We start from the raw sequence: 21,099 nt of genomic DNA, 5'->3' as shown, positions 1-21,099 counted from the left end.
ACAGACAACTGGGGAGGGGGGGAGGATGAGAAATAAAATAATAATAATAATAAATAAATAAAATAAAATGTGACTTAGATCTGATGTAATAGGCTATTTTAAAAAAAGAGAGACACAGATTCCTGGTGCCGCTGACAAGAATGCAAGTGGACAGAGAAGAACACACAGTGAATGGACACAGAGAGCAGACAACGGGCGGGGGGCAGGGAGGGGAAGGGGAGAGAAATAAATCTTAAAAAAAAAAGCAGTGATCAGGAGGAGATCAGACCGCACACTCCTGAGGTTAGGAGGACTAAGCTTATGTCCCACCCCGACACAAGCAAGCTGTGCCAGGTCCACAGCTATAGTGCCCACTGCTGCCCTCCTTGAGGCTATGGGAAGGGAAATGGTAGCGGACGCATGCAGGGTGAAACTCATTGGTATTGGTCACAATTTACCACTTTCTTCCTCCAGGCCTTCTTGGATGCTGCCCAGAGTTCCACTAAACTCAGAAATTTGAAAATAATTGATTCAGGCAGTTCCTGTTAGTTCAATAGTTGTTTTGGTGGAAAGACTGATTCCTGGAGCTTCCTACTCTGCCATCTTCCCACAGTCCCTGCTGTGTGTTCTCTTGCTGCAATAAAACTTAGCTATGGGTACAACTATAGCTGAGTCCTGTGAGTCCTTCTAGTGAGGCACTGACCATGTGAGTGATTGTGGAACGCTGAAACAGGCAGACTCTTGTTTAAAGACACATTTCTGAATTCATGCTCCTACTTCTATTAGGTCCTTTGAGATTTTCTCTCATGTTCTTCACATTTTAACCATGAATTTATAAACATATGATCCATATTTAATCAAGTATTTTATTTTTTCGTGGGACAATTATTTGGAGTTTGTGTTTCCCCATGTGTTAGATGCCCTGTCCTTTTAGGAGATACCAGGGATTGAACCCAGGACCTTGTATATGGGAAGCAGATGTTCAACCACTGAGCTACATACACTCCCCAAGGAGCCCTATCTTTAAAAAATGATTTCTAATATGATTGCTTCTTGGAGTTATGTTATCAATTTTTTTCCTCTGTTCATTTTTTTAAATTTATTTTTTTGTCTTTATTTTTTTAATGTTACATTTAAAAAATATGAGGTCCCCATATACCCCCCACCCCCCTCACCCCACTCCTCCCCCCATAACAACAACCTCCTCCATCATCATGAGACATTCATTGCATTTGGTGACTACATCTCTGAGCACAGCTGCACCTCATGGCCCATGGTCCACATCATAGCCCTGTTATCAATTTTAAAAATAACTCCAAACAGTAAAAATAAACAAAACAATTCTCAATTGCCAAGCATTCTCCCTCTTAAATCTGCATAGCAGGGAGGGGTGCTCAGAACCTAGCTCCATTTATCCTTGGTACGTACCCAGGCATTTGGACCTATAGTCCCAGGACCAGCCTCAAAGAAGAGCCAACAACTCTAGACCCAGCTAGGAGGTCGGAAGCCATGGGAGGAACATCTTAAGTTTGGTGTTGCCTCATCCATAGCTGCCTCTTCCGGCCAAGAGAAATCCTGGAATAACCAAGCAAGAAGCTAGGAGCAATAACACAAGATTTTATTATCATATTCTGCTGAAGAGGGGATAAAAAGCAGGGCAGGATGGTGAAGGTGAGCAAGAGATGGGCACGAGCCACTATGCTGGTTAGGTGTTGCAGGGCAGTGGATATTACTGTGAGGAGGCTAGCTGGGATTCTGGAGAGTCTCCTTTCCCGTCTAATTCTTCCAGGAGTCAGATGCAGGAATTCACAGTCCAGCAGAAGCTCCAGGCATGAGTACTCAGATAGACATAGGGCTAGATCCCACTTGCAGCAGTTCCTTCCTGTCCTTTTCCTAAGGGAGGTGGTGAGACAGCCTTGATGGGGAGAGAAAGGAGAATTTCTCCCCACCAGGGCAGCCTAGTTTTGAAGCCATCCGCATCCCAACATCAACCTCATGGTAACTGATCCAAAGAAACCCAAAAGTCTAGCAGATATGGTCTTCTCTGGCTTCCTGGGTTCTTTCATCTGGGGGCCACTAAGTCTGGGGTGCCACTTGGGACTCACTATAATGGGCCCTTTCTGTATCCCCAAGCCTTCCATTCCTGTCTCCTCTGAGCAGTCTTGCCGCCCCCAAAACATGCAGACACAGTGTACGGACTTACCTTCTTAGGTAGGAGGATTCTCCAGCAGCAAAGACCCAGGGGGGCCAGAAAAGCCACAATCTGCGTAATCCAGATACTCAAAAGCATGACCCGAAGGCAGAAGAACAGGTTCTGGGGACAGAAGACCAAAGCTGTAGCACAAGAGGGACCATTACCATCCCTGCACTGTCTTCTGGCTCCTCATTACCTGCAGTCTCTTCACCCTTCATCCCCAAGCCTGCAGCATGGGGAATAAACAGGTCTAGGGAATTCCCCACCACCTGCGGCTGCCTCTTCCCCTTGGTCACTTACTTGCAGCATGCTCACGTAGGAGAAACACAAGTTTAGCCTTCTGAATTCTTCTGGTTTCATAGTGCTAGGGTCCTGGGTGACCCACTCACTCGAGGAGCCTCCACAGACATAGCTTCCTCTATAGAAAGGTGTATTATAACCATTAGCCCAAATGTGAATAGCAGCAACAGAGGTGGAGAAAGCTGCCAGGGAGAACAGGATCCTCAGGAAGCCCTGGTGAGGAAAGAAGGCAAAGGGAAATTTGGGTGGATCCACAGTCTCTCCTGGAGTCCAGCAAGGCCCCATGGAGCTGGAGAGTGATGCGGGCAGGAAGCTCAGGGTGGCCTCCTGCCCAGGAGCCTGCTTCCAGCTCTGGACTCACCCAGCACTTGGACTCACCCAGCACTTGCCACCGTGTTTCTCATGAATGAAGGCAAGAGCTCCAGCCAGCACAGCCTGGGGAGAAATTAATCCAGGAGCACAGTTAGCACAGGAAATGCAATTCCCCTCGATGACCACCTTCTAGTTCCCTCGGTGACTTCTGCCAATAGAGCTGACTGGCCTGCAGGCTGCTCCCCAGGGCACTGCAGATTGGCTCAAAGATTTGAGCTAGGCTCTTTTGCTAGTAGTAAAATACTAGGTGAGGGTGTTGAGGCCTGGATAAAACTCCTGAGGCTGCAGAACATTATTTTTGAGGTGTCTAAAAGTGCCTGTGGCCAAGGTCAAGCTTGAATATCCTCTTCCCCAAAACCTTTATTTTAAGCATCACCAGGTGCTTCTGAAATTTCCAAGGACAGTGGGATGTGGGGGGTGCATCTGCGAGTAATCATGCCATCATAGGTTTTTGAAGAAGGTCTCAATGCAGTCTAGACTATATGAGGCTTTGTGCAGCCTCAGGGGCCCCCTCCTAACAGCACTCACCAATCCATCCCACTTCAAGAAGAGGACTCTAGGACATCCCCATGGACAGATGGATCCAAACGCTGTGTGGCTGTTCTAGAACTAATTCTGAGTGGTTTTCACCACTGGATGGATGAGCATGATTAGATTTTGCCCCTCTCTCAATAAATATGTGTGTCCCACTGGTATCCCAAGGGTGTGAGCGTGCCTAAGAGGTCCTCGGTCCTACCATGACGTCAGCCCATGAAGCTCTTATTGCAGATTGTGCACACCCATCTGTTCACAGTTATCACAACTGTCAAGTGACCCCCACTGAATCCCTGCTGCGTGCAGGACCTGCACAGGACAATAGGAGACAAAGAGGAAGAGCTGGCACTCCCTCGTGGACCACATCGTCTCCGACATGCCCTGCCTCCCCTGTCTCAGTGCAGCTTCTGGATGGCAGTAACCAGGTCCCCACATCCTCAACTGATATTTGCTCTGGAAGGTGGAAAGAGGCAGCCGGCCCTAGCATTGGACAGGAACTTGGGCAAACCGAGCATGTGACTTTGGACACACCACTTCACTTCTTTCGGTCATTTATTTATTCGTCTGTAGAAACAGGATTTGATCTAGATAATTTCAGGTGTTTTTGATTGCTAGTCTTCTATAGTCCAATGGTGATGGTGATGGCGATGAAGATAATAATGAGATGCCAGCTTCTTAGACAGGAGGTCGCCGGACCACCCTCTCTCCTGCCCCACTCACCACAACCCCTGTCCAGATGGCAGCTCCTGAGCTCAGTAGTTCGGAGTATCCGCAGATGTACAGGAGTCCTCCCAGGACCCCGGTCAAGGCTCCCAGCACGATCTGCACCACCTGAAAGACCAAGAAACTAGGTCCAGATTCCTGAGCACAGTATCAACCCTCTGCCCTCAAAGCTAAGAGTAACTGTGAGGTCTTGACCACTCCAGCCAGGAATTAGTGGTTAAAACTGAGAGAGAGAGAGAGAAAGAAAGAGAAGCCAACCCACTTTGAACCTGGTTTGGGGGAAAAGATGTAGGGTCCAAACAATTGGGACTTTAAAAGGTCAGTGACTGGGGAACGGATGTGGCTCAGGCAATTGGTTGCCCCCTCCCACATAGGAGATCCTGGGTTGGGTTCCCAATGCCTCCTAAAGAAGACAAACAAACCACAAGCAGACATGGAGCAAAAACTAGGAGCAGACAGATGAGGAAGCCACCCAGGGGTGGGGTGGGGGAAAAGGTCCGTGGCGGCTTCATATCCCTTTAGCCTGCAGCCTACCTTAGCCACAGCTTTTGCAGAGAGTTCAAAAAGTGAAAAAACAAACTTGGAAGCAGAGCACCCGTGAACTTGATTTCCAGTAAGGAGGAAGAGTTAGTTCAGCGTCCTCATCAGAGAGAGGCAGGCAGAGTGCGTGACCAGCAAGAAGGGGGGTCCTCCTTGGCCTGATATGTGGAGACTTGGACGCCCACCGCGTCCCCCAGTCCCACTCTGTGGCGCCTTGTAGGGACAGCCATACTCACCCAGGATGCCACCAGCAGCAGGTGCCCTGTCTGGGGGTCGGCGCCCCGGGGGCACGCCCTAGCCCGCAGCAAGGAGCACCCGCTCAGCAGCAGCTTGGCCAGAGCGGACTCCTGGTGGATGTGCACATCGATGTGGGTGGGCTGGGGGGCTGCAGCGGCCACCTCGCCTCCGTCTCCGGTCCCCATGTCAGCGGCCATCCGGCAGGATGTGGGCTTTGGAGGGTTGGTCCTGGAGATTCCTCCGGGTCTGGTGACAAAAAGGTCTCCTGGGGAAAGGGCCGACGGGGCTGTGGAGGCCCCTCCTCACCAGCGCTCCTGGTGACCCGGCAGCAGAGTGCGGGAAAGTGCAGCAAAGTGCAGCAAAGCGGATCCCCAGCTGGGAGGGGCCTGGGCGAGCGCGGAGAACTCCCGGGAGGGGAGTTGGTGGGGAGCCAGCGAGGGGAGGTTAGCGGGAGGGGAAGTGGACCTTGGCTCAACTTCCCGGCAATCATCTGGGGCTAAGGGGCCCTTCTGGGGTTTTCCAGCTCCTAGTGGATCAATCCGGGGAAATGCAGTGTGGACTGTGCCGTTAAAAAAAACAAAACAACAAGAAACCGCCTGGGTCAGGGTTTTCTGAACCAGTACGGCGTGCGTTAAGAACGCGTGTGTGTGCGCGTGTTGCCTGTCCAGGAGTGTGCGTGCGTGGGTAGTGCTCACAAAGTTCCTTCTGCCTTCTCCAGTCAGGTTGATTATCAACTCAAGACTGAAAATCCCCGGAGGGGCCCCTGAGCCTCTGACCTCTGCTGGGAAGTTGTGCTGCAGCCCAGCAGCCCCTCCCTCCCAACTTCCCTCGGTGAATTTCCATCAACTTGGGGCTCGGGGCGCCAGCGCAGGCTCCTCCCCGCCTGGGTCCGCCTGGCTGCACTCAGCTGCCGGTTCTCAGAAGACTGCAGGTGAGGAGGGGCCCCTTCCCCGGGAGACGCTCCTGCCCGGGAACCCCTCTCTCGGAGACTCGCAAAGACCAGTCCCTTTCGGGCCCCCTCCTCTGTCACCGCTGCCCATCTCCCCCTTGTCCTGGTTTCCCAAAGGACCTGCCTGGGAGGGAAAGCCCACCAGAGGAGGATGGGACTCCAGGAGGCTGACTGAGGAGGAAGAGCCCAGGGCCTGACCCAACGATGAGACAGCCTGGCTCAGTGCTCTCCTTCCCCAGGGCCTCACTCCCTAATTCTGGGAGGGGTGGGTGAAAGTCTCAGGGAGTTTGGTGCTGAGGGGGACATTTGAGGGTGAAGCCATCTGCAGAGTGGCTGCTGGGATGGAGGCCATAGAGGCTCTCAGGGCATATGGGCGCTCCGTCCCCCAGCTGCAGGGGCACGGGGAGGAGCGGGTCAGAGATGTCCATTGCAGCAGGGACGACCCCACCAACCTGGCGTCATGGCTGTGTGGGGAAGGAGCTTGGCTGCCCTGGCCTCTCTCAGAGCCTCTGAGGCCCAGGAGCCTGAGGGCGAGGCACCTCTGGGGGGTGGAGTGGGGTGGGAAGTGGTGGTCCCCAAAGGGCTTGGAAATAGCTGGAGCCCAAGGCACACTCAGGGGTACTAATGTTCTACTAACTTTCTGCTGACTCCTGGGCCCCCAGTAGAAGACCTGGCTGGACTCTGGAGCTGGACTTCCTTGCGTGGACAAATCTGAATCTTTTCTTCATCTGTGAAATCATCAAGCACTTGTCCTTTCTAACCCAACGGCAATCCGCCAGGTAGGTGAGAGAGTAGAACTGCTTTGAAAAGTAAGTAAAATACAAATGCAAAGACTTTAGAATTACTCTTATTAGTAATTAGTTAAAATTAGTAGACTTTTTATTAACAACATTCAAGGGGAGCAAATGTATCTCAAGTGGTTGAGGGTCTGCTTCCCATGTACGAGGTCCCAGGTTTGATCCCCCAGACCTCCTAAAAACAAACAACAAACAAACAAAACAACTCTCACTGGGGAGTGGATGTAGCTCAGTGGTCAAGTGCTTGCTTTAAAAAGCACTCAACTTAAACAGTGATAATTAACCGGGATGCCCATTGTCTATGGAGGACTTCTTTTGGATCTAGGCAAATCGATTCTGAAGTGTATATAGAGAAGTAAACTAGCAATAATGGTCATGACAATTCTGAAAGAGAAAAATAACTTGAGGGTATCACAAAATAGCCCAACTAGACATTAAACTCTATGCTCTTATGGTTAAAATTGTGGTAATTGTGCATGACTAATTAGCCCTACCAAGAAGCAGAATATAAAGACTAGACTAGATCCAAATTCCTATGGGAACTTAGTTTTTGCTCAGGGGAGCATTTTAATTCAGTAGGAGAAAAAATGACTTATTCCACAAATGGTGCTGGGACAAGAGGGCAACCGTCTGAAGCAAATAAAATTTGGATCCATGCCTGCCAACTTAGATCAAGATAAATTCCAGAATGGGTCAACATTTAAATGTGAAAACTGAAAGCATAAAACCACTTAGAAGGAAAAAATGGAAGAATTATTTTATAATCTTCCAATGAAGAAGTCCTTTTTAAGTATTAAATAAAACCCAGGAAGCTCTCTAAAAAAAGATAGAACACTTGGGATATATAAAAATATAATAAGAAAAGTCAAAATAAATCACAAATTGTAATGAACCCAAAACAAAACAAAAAGCTATATACAATATTGTAATATACAAATTATAATTATTTGTATATTATGTAACATATTATAACATATATTACATATATTATGTACATATATAACATATATACATATGTAACATGTATTACATATATTGTATGATAATATATAATAATATATATAATACACAAATTATAAAGATCCCAAAACAAAACAAAAAGCACAGAAGATATGAAAGGAGAGCTCACAAAAGAAATAAAAATAGCTCTTAAATTTATGAACAGATGATCAACCCCACCCCTGCTTAGAGAATTGTGGATTAAACTACCCTAAAATAGTTACAGAGAGCAGGTCCATGCTTGCCTGGGGACAACAGTTGGAGGACTTGCTGGGGAGGGGCATGATGGAATGTTTTGAAGCATAGAAATGTTCTGTATCTTGGTTGTAGCAGTGGTTACACAGATGTGTAATTTTTCAAAACTCATCGAAATATATTTTATTGCATAAAATTGATTAAGACTATAATAGAATGTCATTTTCCTCATATGAAATTGAAAAAAGATTTTGAAAAGTGTGTTAACTCACTCTGTTGGCCATGGTGAGGGGCAACAGACACTTAATAGATTTTGCTTCTGCTGTGTAGATTGCTATGAGCCCTATGGAGCGTAATGGCAAGATCGACCAAAATTACAAATATGCATTTCCATTGTTGATGCACCAGTTCCACATTATATGTAATAAAAAACAATTTTGACAGAAATGCCTATGAATATGGGACTGCTTAATTAAATGGTGATTCATTCATACCTTGGAATACTATGCACTTATACAAATGGGTGAGGAAGCTTTCTATGGACTGATACAGGATTATTGTCAAAACATATGATGTGGGAAGTGAATTTGGGTCAACGGATAGAGCATCCGCCTACCACATGGGAGGTCCACGGTTCAAACCCAGGACCTCCTGACCCGTGTGATGAGCTGGCCCACACACAGTGCTGATGCACACAAGGAGTGCCGTGCCACACAGGGGTGTCCCCCGCATAGGGGAGCCCCACGCGCAAGGAGTGCGCCCCGTGAGGAGAGCTGCCCACTGCGAAAAACGTGCAGCCTGCTCAGGAGTGGTGCTGCACACACAGAGAGCTGACGCAGCAAGATGATGCAACAAAAAGAGACACAGATTCCTGGTGCTGCTGACAAGAAAATAAGCAGACACAGAAGAACACACAGCAAATGGACACGGAGAGCAGACGACTGGGGGGTGGGAAGGGGAGAGAAATAAATTTTTTAAATAAATAAATAATCTTAAAAAAAAACATGGTGCAGAAAAGCATGGAGAAAGCATATTTTCATACACCTTTGCTCTTCTTTTTTTTCAAGAGGCACTGGGACCAAAGCTAGGGCCTCCCATGTGAGAGGGAGGCACCTAATTGCTTGAGCTATCTCCGCTCCCCTTTTCATACAGTTTTATATGCAAAAAATCACTGGTTGAATATTTAAGAAAATGATGGTATTAGCTTCTGTCTGGAAGGCAACTGTGTAGATGGGAAAAAAGATGGGAGATAGGGGTTTTAAATGCAAACTCTTTGGTATCTTTTGAATCTTGCAACCATGTGAAAGTATCATGTAAATACATATGTATGTATGTATATATACACATACACAAAGGAAGTAAAATAATTAAAATTCCTTTATCCCACCCTAGACCCTAGACAATCTGATCAGATCAGTTTGGTAAGGGGCTCAAGCAGGTACAAGGTGAAAAACGCCAGAGGTAATTCTGATTTGTACCCCAGCCTGGGGTTACTGCAGCCCCTGTGCTGAGAACACCCTTTGGACCTTGACAAGGAGTCTGCTTTCTCTTCCCTCATCCGTGCAATAGACTCCTTTTTACCTTCCCTCCCGGCTCCTACTTCCCAGATTTTACCTCTTTTATACCTCTTCTCCTGGACAGGCAAGATGACTCAAAGCACGGTGACGGTGAATGGAGCCAACATGGACTCGGCACTGTCCCAGCCCACCCACATCAACATCCACATCCATCAGGAGTCAGCTGTGGTCCAACTTCTAAAAGCTGCGGGTTCTCTGAAGGAGCGTCTGTTTCGCCCTTGGTTCACTGCCCCTTCCAAAGCCAAGAGGAGCTATGAGCAGCTGGCACTGGGGGTAAGAGTGGGCTGGAGTGATGGGTTAGCAGGTGACACTTGGGGTAGAGGCCCTCCTTCACTAGGAAGCAGAAAAGGTAAGTGGGTTCAATCCCAGGAGGGACACGGAAACTCACTGTTTATATCCTATTTTGTTCCAGAGAGCATTTTAGACCTTGCCTGACTATGTAGCTTGTGAGACTGTGTGGTTGGGAAAAGAAGCCTTTGGAAGTTTCCCTCAGAGATGTGGATGAAAAGGAATGCTCAACTTCTTCTTTTGTACAAAAGGGTAGTCCCAGACAGATGGGGCAATGGGTAGAAGCAGCACTGGAGGCTGTTAGTTCACTTTTGTTGAACCCATGTGTCCTTAGGACCTGAGTGTGCAAAGCAATCCACTGGGCATTCCAGGGAAACCTACACTGAGAATCCGTAGCTTATAACCTAGAAAATGCTCTCCATCCACCAGAAGGGATCAGGTAACTACAAAAACAACTAGAATGGAAGGTAAATCAGGTGATGTGAGAAACAAGTTCTCAGGAGGGAGGAGCTGGTATCTGAGCCTGATCTTGAATGGAGAAGGAATAGATTCAGAGAGAGGTAGAAGGTTGGAAAAAAGAATTCCAGTATGAGAGAATCGGAGGAGCAAAAACCAAGAAGCCAGAAAGCTTAGGGCAAGTTCTGAAGTAGTAAAGAGTTCAACTAGTCCAGCCTGTGGAGAATTGGAATGGAGCTCATGGCTGATTACCCTGGAAATGCAGGCAAGGGCTCTCTTGTCAGGGACCTTCAGTGACAAGAGGAGTCTGTCCTGAATCAGCTCAAGTAACAGGAGGACAGTAGGTGGATTCTGAGTAGGAACCTGGCCTTTAGGCTGCCTCAAAGCTTGGAGGTGTCCAAATAAAAATCACTGAGGGGCTGCACCTGCATGGTCATAGTAGAAATGATGAGAACAGAAAGGAGTCTCGATCCTTCATGGAATAAGCATTCCATGATTTGGGAATGAATGGACTTGGGGTCTGAAGGAAGAGAGGAGTTGAAAAACCTGCTGAAGTTCGAAGCCTGGATGACCAGTGGAATGGAACCATGGAAGCAGGAGAGGCAGACACTGGAAGTAGGGGCAAGGTGTGGAATTTGGATATGATGCAACTGAGATGCCGGCAGGACTTGCAGGTGATAAGTCTAGGATGCTGTGAGAGTTGGGTTCTCTGGGAAGCAGAGGCTGAGTCAGATTTAGATATGCAGAATATTTGTTGGGATGTAACACTCGTGAAATGCTAAGGCAGGAAGTGGTTTGGGGCAGGAGGAGCCGCCAGACGACAGTCTCTGCCAGCCCAGTGGGGAGCTCCAAAGCAAAGATTACCCATAGAGGAGTTCCATGTTAGGTAGGAAGGGTCCTTGTACCACAGCCTTACCCATCCTTGGCAGGAGAGCCATCCCAAAAAGTGTGCCCTCTCCTTGAAGGACAAGGAGCTCCCTGAAGTAGCTAAACACTATAGGCTATCAGCTAACCTCACTCCTTCCTTGAAGGGGACTATAAGTGGTGCATCTTTCTTTATGACTGCCTCAGAAGGCCTCAGATTTATGTGTTTGGATCTCAAGAGAGAGGTTGAGGCCAGAAGCTGAGGGTTCGGATTGGATGGTGAGATTCCCAAGAGAGAATGAGGAGAACAAAAGTGGCAGTCATCATGTGAGATGACAAAGTGTGGTAGTTAGGAGAGAGTAAAGAAGATAAAACAGGCAGACTTATCAGAGGGATGAGGGGAGAACCAGGACAGTGTGGCTTCTCTCATGGTAAGGGAACAGAACCTCTTAGCATCCAGAGCTGCAGAAACATCAAGGCAGATGAAAAGGAGAGAAAAGTCACCATTGTAGCAGCTGGCCAGCTGATCCTGGGACTCGTGGGAAGGAATCTGGTTTTCCTCCTGTCTTGCAGGTGACCCAGCTCTTGCTGGGCATTGTGAGCTGTGCTCTTGGAGTGTTTCTCTACTTTGGGCCCTATATTGAGCTGCGAGGCTCCGGCTGTGCCTTCTGGGCAGGGGCTGTGGTGAGTAAGAAAGGGGCTGTGAGAAGAGAGGCTCCGTGGGAGGCAAGGGACCATGGGCAAGGAAAAAGTTCCTTTGGATGTGGGTCAGGGATTTTGGGAAAGAGGTCAAAGATCTGGAGTCCAGTTGCCCTTTGCTGTGAAGAAACTGCCTGTTTTTCTCCTTAAGGCAAGGTTGGGAAAGGTGGGGCAGCTGTAATTGGAGCCTGTTCATACACTGGGTTTCTTTGCCTGTTCCACAGATCCTGCTTCAGATGGGCTTTCTGGGGATTACTGGGGGAAGGATAATGAAAGATCATTTGAGGGGGAGTACATTGAAGGTCTTTTTCTGGTGTCTTCTCTTTCCAGGCTATTGCGGCAGGAGTTGGGGTCATTGTCCATGTGAAGTACCAGGGCAAAATTTCTGTGAGTTTGGGGCATACTTGGCCCCACCTTGTCCATCTCCCTGCTCCTATGTTTCAGTCATTCTATTTTTCTTTTACCCTTTGGCTCCCAATATTTTGGGGGTTTTCCTGGAAAGGTGGGAAGGACTTCCTGGAACAGGATCTGGGAAAGCAGAGAAAAGTTTGAGGCTGGGACCCATGGCTCTGCCTTCAATAGAGGGATTCTACATCTTGACCCTCTCTCTCCTCTAGGGCAACATATCAGGTGTGCTCACCCTGGCTGGCATTGCTACTGCACTGGTTGCTGTTGTCCTCTGCGTGAATAGCTTAACCTGGCAAACCGATGGCTTTTTCTACATTGACTCTGTGTGTGAGCGCCCAAAACCTGACACCACAACCATTGGTTATAGATGGGGGTACCGAAACAATGATGACTCAGACTGGAAGGAGGAAGCGTGCAGATCTTACATGCAAATCCTGATGGTGAGAATGAAATGTCCAGTCTTTCAAGGACTCATCACAGTCCCTTTGTTCCCACAGACTTGGGAAAGGCAAAGGTGTAAGCACTTGGAGCTTAGACCTGATCGTAGGTCTTTAGTTCAGGAGGTTTAAACTTAAGCTCAAGCAATTTCTCTGGTGCTTATGACATGAAGACTCCCTGAATCAATGGGGATGAAGAGCAAAAAAGAAGCATTTAAGAGAGGAGATCATGGGCTACCGTTTTGTCTTTTCTGGTGTGGGGGTGTTCCAGTTATCTAGTGATGTGTAACAAACCTCCCCAAAACTTAGTGGGTGTGCACCAGACCACCTACCATGGCTTCTCCTTGTGGCTTGGGCTTCTCATAGCACACCAGTTAGGTTCAAATGGGGAGCATCCTAATGGTGAGCATTTCAAGAGGTAGGAAAAGGAAACTGCCAGGCCACTGAAGGGCACCCTGTAATTGACATAGCAACATTTCCACTCTTATTTTATTGATCAAAGTAGCCAGATTCAAGGGGTTGGACAAGTTGGCTTCACCTCTTCAGAGGTAGTGGCAAGGTCACATTGCAGGCAAGCAAATAGGGTGGGAGAAAGGACTGCCCCCATCATTGGATAATATAGTCTGCCTTGGTGATGTTTGGTAGTAAGAACAGAACTGGAGGAGTGGACTCCTTACTGGTTTTTTTCCTATTTTTATCTCCAGAATTTATTCCTGGCAATCCGTTCTCTGCTCCTGGCTGTCTGTGCCCTGCAGGTCATTGTGTCCTTGGCTTCCCTGGTAGTGGGTCTTCGAAGTCAGTGTAGCCAGAGCTCCCAGGCCATGGTAAGTAGTCTGGGAAGCCCTGCTGGCCCAGAGTGAGTCTGGCAGGTGAGGCTCTGGGAACAGGGAGGAACACTGGGGCCAAGAACCCTGCTGATCAGAGCCTATGCTTGGGAAGCGGACTTGGCCCAATGGATAGGGCATCCGCCTATCACACGGGAGGTCCGCGGTTCAAACCCTGGGCCTCCTTGACCCTTGTGGAGCTCGCCCACCCACAGCGCTGATGCGCGCAAGGAGTGCCCTGCCACACAGGGGTGCCCCCGCGTAGGGGAGCCCCACGCGCAAGGACTGCGCCCTGTAAGGAGAGCCACCCAGTGCCAAAGAAAGTTCAGCCTGCCCAAGAATGGCGCCGCACACGGAGAGCTGACACAAGATGACACAACAAAAAGAAACACAGATTCCCGGTGCCGCTGATAAGGATAGAAGTGGTCACAAATGGACACAGAGAGCAGACAACTGGGGGTGGGGAGGGGAGAGAAATAAATGAAAAATAAATCTTAAAAAAAAAAAGAGAGAGGCCATGCTCTAGGCTCCTCAGCTTCTTTCCAGTACTCAACTCTTCCCTTCTCTGTCTGGGGATTGTGACCCCATTCTATGTCCAGGTTTCACTTCACTTCTGCCCTATGTCTCCCTCTTCCCTTCTTTAATTCTTCCCACTCCTCCCTCGTTTCTATCCTAGATATTTGTTCAGTTGAACTTCTTGTGTAACCTTTTTGCTTGACTCCATTTTCTGTCTCCTTTTCCTTTCCCTCTCTTTTTTCCTCTTCTTGATTTCAAAGTTTTATGAAGTAACTCCTCCACTATCCTTTTTTTCCCCCAAGAACTGATTTTTCCTTCATTTTTTTCAGGATGAGGAAGGGTCTGTGAAGAAGCTATTGGGGGAGAATTCAGAGCCTTCCTCCCCCTCCAAGGAGAAGAACGTGGCTAGCCTCAACCTGTGAGCATCCTTACAGAATGCTCTAGCATTTCCCTGTCCAAAGTCCAGTCACTCTTCCCCAGTCCTCTTGTTGGCTCTTCCTTACTTGGTGCCTTTCAGCGGCTGTCCAGCCCTTCCTCCCTCCTTCTTGCTCCAGTATTCTCAATTCAATGAGCGCACATTGTCTAATTTTTGTCAACCCCAATTAAACACAAACAACGAGGACAAATAATCTTGCACAGAAAGGATGTGGTTTCTCTTTGTAGAGTTGGCATGCTGGGGAAGGCCTTTGTTTGCATTGATATGTATGGAATTAAACGAGATGATTCATCACATGGAAACAAGGTCTCAGTAAGACTAAATTGTTTATATTCTTCCCTCTATCCCAAGCTGTAGAACTCCCTTACTGGTTCCTTCTATTCATTGTAAAGTGAACATAATTCTCATGTATTAAAAATCTTTCCTTCTGGTTTTGAGGTTCTCTCGTTTGGACTCTTTCTTCTTTAAGTAAGCTTTTAGAGTTATAAATTTCTTTCTTAGTACTGCATTTGTTGCATTCCATAAGTTTTGGTATGTTTTACTTTCATTTTCATTTGCTTCATAATATTTCCTGATTTCACTTGTGATTTCCCCTTCAACCACGGGTTGTTCAAGAGTATGTTAATTAACTTCTGGGAAAATGATGGACTAGGAAGACAGAGACTCTCTTCTCCTCCAGAAAAAATAGCTAGAGGGTAGCCTGAAACAGCCTGGAAAAAGATCTAGGGTTCAGGACACCCCCCAGAGGAGAAAGAGACAGATCCAACAGCTGCTGTTACCAGCACCGGCCCCCACACTAAAGACGCGTGGGAACTCTCAGGCCTCTGGGCAGGCTACAGAGATCCACCACCCAGGAAAGGAAAGACAGAGGGACACAGCCTAAGGCTGACTTAGCTTTTGACTCAGGAATTTGGTCTGCTGTGTCCCAGGAGCCCTTCCAGGATGGGTGGGACCACACCATTGTTTACTGCAGGAGCCAGCAAGGATCTAAAGATTTACTACGTTCCCCATCTCCTTTTCTACTAACCAGGACTAATTATTAAGGACCCAAAGAGGAGTGGAAATACTTCCTACCCTGGAAAAGGGTAGGTAGCCTTCCCAGAAAAGGCTAGAGTACTTTCCCCGAGAAAGCTTGAATTACAAGGCTCTTAGGCTTCAGGCAGGAAGCTCTGTCACCTTGATCCCTTCTCTGTTGCAACAAACACACTCCAACCAGGCACTGAATTGAGAGCTGCCAAAGAGCGCCATCTGCTGGCAGACCAAGGAAGGGCATGTGAGAAAATTAAAAATTAGAGAGACTTTTTCTGGCCTTTATATTAATAGCTTTCTGCCCCAAGGCCCTAAGAAGCAGGTTCTGCAACCAATTACTAGGTCCAGAGCCCAGTTTTGAGCAACTAGCAGGGACAATCCTAACAATCCAGGTTGAACCAAGAATCAAAAAGCAGCAGTAACACAACTGCCTCCTGCCACTAAATCCCTACAAAAGAGAAAGAAATTGAGCATCTGAGTAAACAGCATCCTAATCAGTTGCCTAAACATCAGCAAAAATTATGAGTCATACTAAGAAAATGGAAGACATGGCCCAAGAAAAGGAATATATCAAAGGCCCAGACAAGATACAAGATTTCAGAGAACTAGTTAGTGAGATGCATGCAAATTTCCAAAATCAAATTAATGAGTTGAAAGACAATATGACTAAAGAGATAAATGACATCAAGTAGACATTGAGGTGGGAAGCGGACTTGGCCCAAATGATAGGGCGTCCGCCTACCACATGGGAGGTCCGCGGTTCAAACCCCAGGCCTCCCTGACCCATGTGGAGCTGGCCCACGTGCAGTGCTGATGCGCGCAAGGAGTGCCCTGCCACGCAGGGGTGTCCCCCCGTGTAGGGGAGCCCCACGCGCAAGGAGTGTGCCCCGTAAGGAGAGCCGCCCAGCACAAAAGAAAGTTCAGCCTGCCCAGGAGTAGTGCCGCATACAAGGAGAGCTGACACAACAAGATGACACAACAAAAATAGACATTGATTCCTGGTGCTGCTGACAACAATATAACAATGGAAGCGGACACAGAAGAGCATGCAGTGGATAAACACAAAGAGCAGACAACCAGTGGGGGGGAGAAATAAATTAAAATAAAATAAAATAAAGTAAGCCATTCTTTAAAAAAAAAAAAAGACATTGAGGGAAGTAGATGTGGCTCAACTGATAGAGCATCCACCTACCATATGGAGGGTCCAGGGTTCAATCCCCAGGGCTTCCTGACCCGTGTGGTGAGCTGGCCCACGTGCAGTGCTGATGCGTGCAAGGAGTGCTGTGCCACACGGGCACCCACACGTAGGGGAGCCCCACATGCAAGGAGTGCACCCTGCAAGGAGAGCCGCACTGCGTGAAAAAAAGTGCTGCCTGCCCAGGTGTGGCGCCACACACATGGAGAGCTGATGCAGCAAAATAATGCAACAAAAAAGAGACACAGTTTCCCAGTGCTGCCTGACAATGCAAGCGGATGCAGAAGAACACACAATGAGTGGACACAGAGAGCAGACAACAGGGGTAAAGAGAGGGAAATAAATAAATCTTAAAAAAACAAAAGACATCAAGGGGAAGTGGATGTGGCTCAAGCAATTGGGCTCCCGTCTACTATATGGGAGGTCCAGGATTCAATGCCCAGGGCCTCCAGGTAAAGACGAGCTGGCCCATGTGGTGAGCTGGCCCATGCGGAGTGCTGCCCCATGCAGGAGTGTTGGCCCACGTGGAGAGCTAGCACAGCAAGATGACACAATAAAGAGACACAGACGAGAGATAATAAGAGATGCAGCAGATCAAGGAGCTGAGGTGACACAAGAGAATGATCACCTCTCTCCCACTCCAGAAGGTCCCAGGATCAGTTCCCAGAGTCATCTAATGAGAATACAAGCAGATACAGAAGAACACAGTGAATGGACAGAGAAAGCAGACACTTGGGGGTGGGGGGGGGGGAGAAATAAATAAATAAGTAAAACCTTAAAAAAAAAAGAAGACATTGAGGGAAGTGGATATGGCTCAAGCAATTGAGCTCCTGCCTACCAAATGGGAGGTCCTGGGTTCTGCTCCTGGTGCCTACTAAAGAAGATGAGCAGGACAGCTAGCTGACACAGAAGTTGGCATGGCGAGCTGATGCAACAAGAGACACAAGGAGGACAACATAATGAGATACAGAGCAAAGCAAAGAGTGGAGGTGGCTCTAGTGATTAGGTGCCTCCTTCCTACCTGGCAACTCTTGGGTTCAGTTCTTGGTGTCTCTTTAAAAAGAAGACTAGCACACAGACACAGCAAATGCAAACAACAAGGGGGTGGGGAGAAATAAAGAAAATAAGTCTTAAAAAAAAAAAAAGAAGACATTGAGCAAGTGCAAAGAAGAATTTGAAATCCTGAAGAGAAAAGTAGCAGAGCTCGTGGGAATTAAAGGATATGTTAATTTCCACATATTTGTGAATTTTCCATTTATCCCTCTCTTATTGGTTTCTAGTTTCATTCCATTGTGGTTCAAGAGGATACATTGTATGATTTCAATATTTTTGAATTTTTTGAGACTTGTTTTGTGACCTAACATACAGTCTATCCTGGAGAATGGTCCATGTGCACTCGAGAAGAATGTGTATTCTGTTGTTGTTGAGTGATGTGGTCTATATATGTCTGATAGTGTTAGGTCTAACTATCAAAGTCTTCAAGTCTTGTATTTCCTTATTGATCTTCTGTCTAGATGTTCTATCTATTATCGAAAATGGTGTGTTGAACTCGCCTATTATTAATGTAGAACCATCTATTTCTCCCTTCAAATCTGTCAATATTTGCTTCATATATTTTGAAGCTCTTCCATTAGGTGCAGACTTTTAAATTGTTATGTCTTCTTGTTGAATTGACTCCTTTATCAGTTTATAATGACTGCCTTTGTCCCTCATAGCAGTTTTTAATATAAATTCTTTTCTCTCTGATATTAGTATAGCTATGTCAGCTTTTTTTTGGTTACTACCTGCATGGTATTTTTTTTTTTAAAGATTTACTATTATTATTTTTATTTCTCTCCCCTTCCCCACCCCAATTGTCTGCTCTCTGTGTCCATTCATTGTGTGTACTTCTATGACCGCTTCTATCCTTATCAGCGGCACAGGGACTCTGTGTTTCTTTTTGTTGCATCATCTTGCTGTGTCAGCTCTGTGTGTGTGGCACCATTCTTGGGCAGGCTGCACTTTCTTTTGCGCTGGGCTGCTCTCCTTACGGGGCGCGCTCCTTGTGTGTGGAGTTCCCTACCCTGGGGACACCCCTGTGTGGCACGGCACTCCTTGCGTGCATCAGCACTGCACATGGGCCAGCTCTACACGGGTCAAGGAGGAGTGGGGTTTGAACCTAGGACTTCCCATGTGGTAGGCGGACGCCCTATCCATTAGGGCAAGTCCGCTTCCCTGCATGGTATTTTTTTTCCCATCCTTTCACTTTCAACTTTATATGTTTGAATTCAAGGTGAGTCTCTTATAGACAGTGTATAGTTGGGTCATGTTTATTGTGTGTGTTTTGTTTTTTATGCCTTCTACCAAGCGCTGCCTTTTGACTGGAGAGTTTAATCTGCTTACACTTAAAGTCATCACTGATTATGCAGTACGTTCTGCCATTTTGCCATGTTGTCTTTTTTTTTAAGATATTTATTTATTTATTTTATTAATTTATTTCTCTTCCCTTCCACCCGCCCGCCCCAGTTGTCTGTTCTCTGTGTCTATTTGCTTCATGTTTTCTTTGTCCGCTTCTGTTGTTGTCAGCGGCACAGGAATATGTGTTTGTTTTTGTTGCGTCATCTTGTTGTCAGCTCTCCGTATGTGTGGTGCCATTCCTGGGCAGGCTGAACTTTCTTTCGCACTGGACTGCTCTCCTTATGGGGTGCGCTCCTTGTGTGTGGGGTTCCCTATGCAGGGGACACCCCTGTGTGGCACGGCACTCCTTGCATGCATCAGCACTGCACATGGTCCAGCTCCACATGGATCAAGGAGGTCCGGGGTTTGAACCTTGGACCTCCCATGTGGTAGATGGACGCCCTAACCACTGGGCCAAGTCCCTTTCCCTGCCATGTTGTCTTATACTTATTTTGATCATCAATTCCTCCATTAATGCCTACTTCCATATAATTTGCTTTTTTGTATTGTACCACTTAATATCCCTTCTCATTTCTTTCTGAATACACCTTTCATGTTTGTGTGTGTGTGTGTGTGTGGTTACCATGGGGTTGAAATGTAACATTCTACATCTATGACAGTCATGTTTCATTTGATACCAAATAATCTTCAATAGCATACATACACACTGTTCCTCTAACCCTCTATCCCCCACCTTTTTTGGGCTTGTTACAAATTTTATCTTTGTACATTATATAGAGTTATCATTACTTTTTAAGCATTTGCATTTTAGCACCTGTAAGAAGTAAGAGGCGGTGTCACACAACAAAAAATACAACACAATAGTACTGGCATTTATAATTACCCATACGGTTACCTGAACTAGAGTCTGTCTTTTACTTTTTATCCTGCTTTGATCCACAGTCTAGTGTCTTTTTTTTCAGTTTGAAGAGCTCCCTTTAGCATAGCTTTTAGGGCAGGTCTAGTATTAATGACTTCCCTTAGCTTTTGTTTTTCTGTGAATGTGTTAATATCTCCCTCATTTTTGAAAGAAAGTCTTGTCAGATATAAAATTCTTGGTCAGCAATTGTTTTAGTCAGGATTCTCTAGGGAAACAGAAGCAATAGGAGATGTCTATAAATAGTATAAGATTTTTTAAAATTCTCTCATGTGACCATGGGAATGCACAGTTCCACATACTGCAGGCAGGCTGCAAACCAGGGGCTCTGGTGAAGGTCCTTTATGAGTTCCCAAGAGACATTGGGTGTCCAAAGTCAAGCTGGAAAATTCTCCCTGAATGCTGAAATTACTTCCCCTTTTAAGGCATTCAACTGATCAGATAAAATGTTGCTTATTGCCCACGGCTATCTCCTTGGTTGATTGTAGATGTCAGCAGCCATCTGTGCAATAAACTCACTGGCGACTAAAGTCCAGAAATGTCCTTTTATTACAGTTAGCCCAGTGCTTGCTTGACCAAACAACTGGGCACAACTGCTTGGCCAAGTTGACACAGTAGCCAAACCATCACAGTCTACCCCTTGTCAACTTGGTAACCATACACGTTACCTTAAACCATACTTAGACTCTAAATAAAAACAATAACAGACATGCATATATATATATGCACATATATATATATATATATATGTATGTATGTATGTATGTATATTTCCACCTAACAATATTCAACTGTCCTGTATACAACCGGAAACACGTTAATTCCCTACAGAATAGGGTGTAAGCCCTTGGGTATGATTCACTCTTAAACTTGACGTTCTTAAATACAATGACATGAAACTAATATAATTTGTCATATGATAAGGGAAAAGGTTAGGGAAGAAAACAAAGATATTCATTTATGTACATGTACAATCATACTCATAACAAGGAAGAGAGATCAATGACCATTATAGTCCTCATTTCTGTAACTGGTCATGTGGTCAAAGTTTATATTTATCACTACTTTCTTCCTCTACCCACTTCATGTTCCAGTTCCCTTCAGCAAACGCCTCAGCTGGCCATGATTCTGGTGGGGTGACCCAAACTTTCATTCCTGAAGATTCTGGGCCAATTGTAATTTGTTGTTGCAATTTTCCACTGACTTTAATCACAGGGCATTGCAGTAATAAGACATGC

At 46.6% G+C, this 21,099-nt stretch overlaps 2 protein-coding genes across 3 annotated transcripts; one reads left to right on the top strand and one right to left on the bottom strand.

Moving 5' to 3' along the window:
• Positions 1-1,576: 1,576 nt before the first annotated feature.
• On the bottom strand, positions 1,577-5,293 carry TMEM176A (transmembrane protein 176A). Its single transcript, XM_004458260.5, has 6 exons — positions 4,879-5,293; positions 4,100-4,210; positions 2,852-2,908; positions 2,474-2,686; positions 2,183-2,293; positions 1,577-1,872 (listed from the first exon to the last, which is right to left on the bottom strand). Exons 1-6 carry the CDS (start codon positions 5,074-5,076, stop codon positions 1,819-1,821), a joined length of 744 nt encoding a protein of 247 aa, XP_004458317.1. The 5' UTR covers positions 5,077-5,293; the 3' UTR covers positions 1,577-1,818.
• Positions 5,294-5,389: 96 nt separating this feature from the next.
• Positions 5,390-14,761, top strand: TMEM176B (transmembrane protein 176B). Of its 2 annotated transcripts, none has more exons than XM_004458261.5 (8): positions 5,390-5,810; positions 6,491-6,607; positions 9,461-9,669; positions 11,578-11,688; positions 12,034-12,090; positions 12,321-12,551; positions 13,253-13,372; positions 14,218-14,761. In XM_004458261.5, exons 3-8 carry the CDS (start codon positions 9,466-9,468, stop codon positions 14,308-14,310), a joined length of 816 nt encoding a protein of 271 aa, XP_004458318.2. In that variant the 5' UTR covers positions 5,390-5,810; positions 6,491-6,607; positions 9,461-9,465; the 3' UTR covers positions 14,311-14,761. The 2 variants fall into 2 exon arrangements, with proteins under 2 accessions (XP_004458318.2, XP_004458319.2); XM_004458262.5 differs by having other exon boundaries at positions 5,683-5,810; positions 6,494-6,607.
• The last annotated feature ends 6,338 nt before the right edge of the window (positions 14,762-21,099 follow it).

The sequence above is a fragment of the Dasypus novemcinctus genome, chromosome 5 (genome assembly GCF_030445035.2).
Source record: "Dasypus novemcinctus isolate mDasNov1 chromosome 5, mDasNov1.1.hap2, whole genome shotgun sequence".
Classification (NCBI taxonomy): Eukaryota; Metazoa; Chordata; class Mammalia; order Cingulata; family Dasypodidae; genus Dasypus; species Dasypus novemcinctus.
Note: the sequence above shows the minus strand (reverse complement) of the source record. Positions and strands in the feature narration are given on the sequence as shown.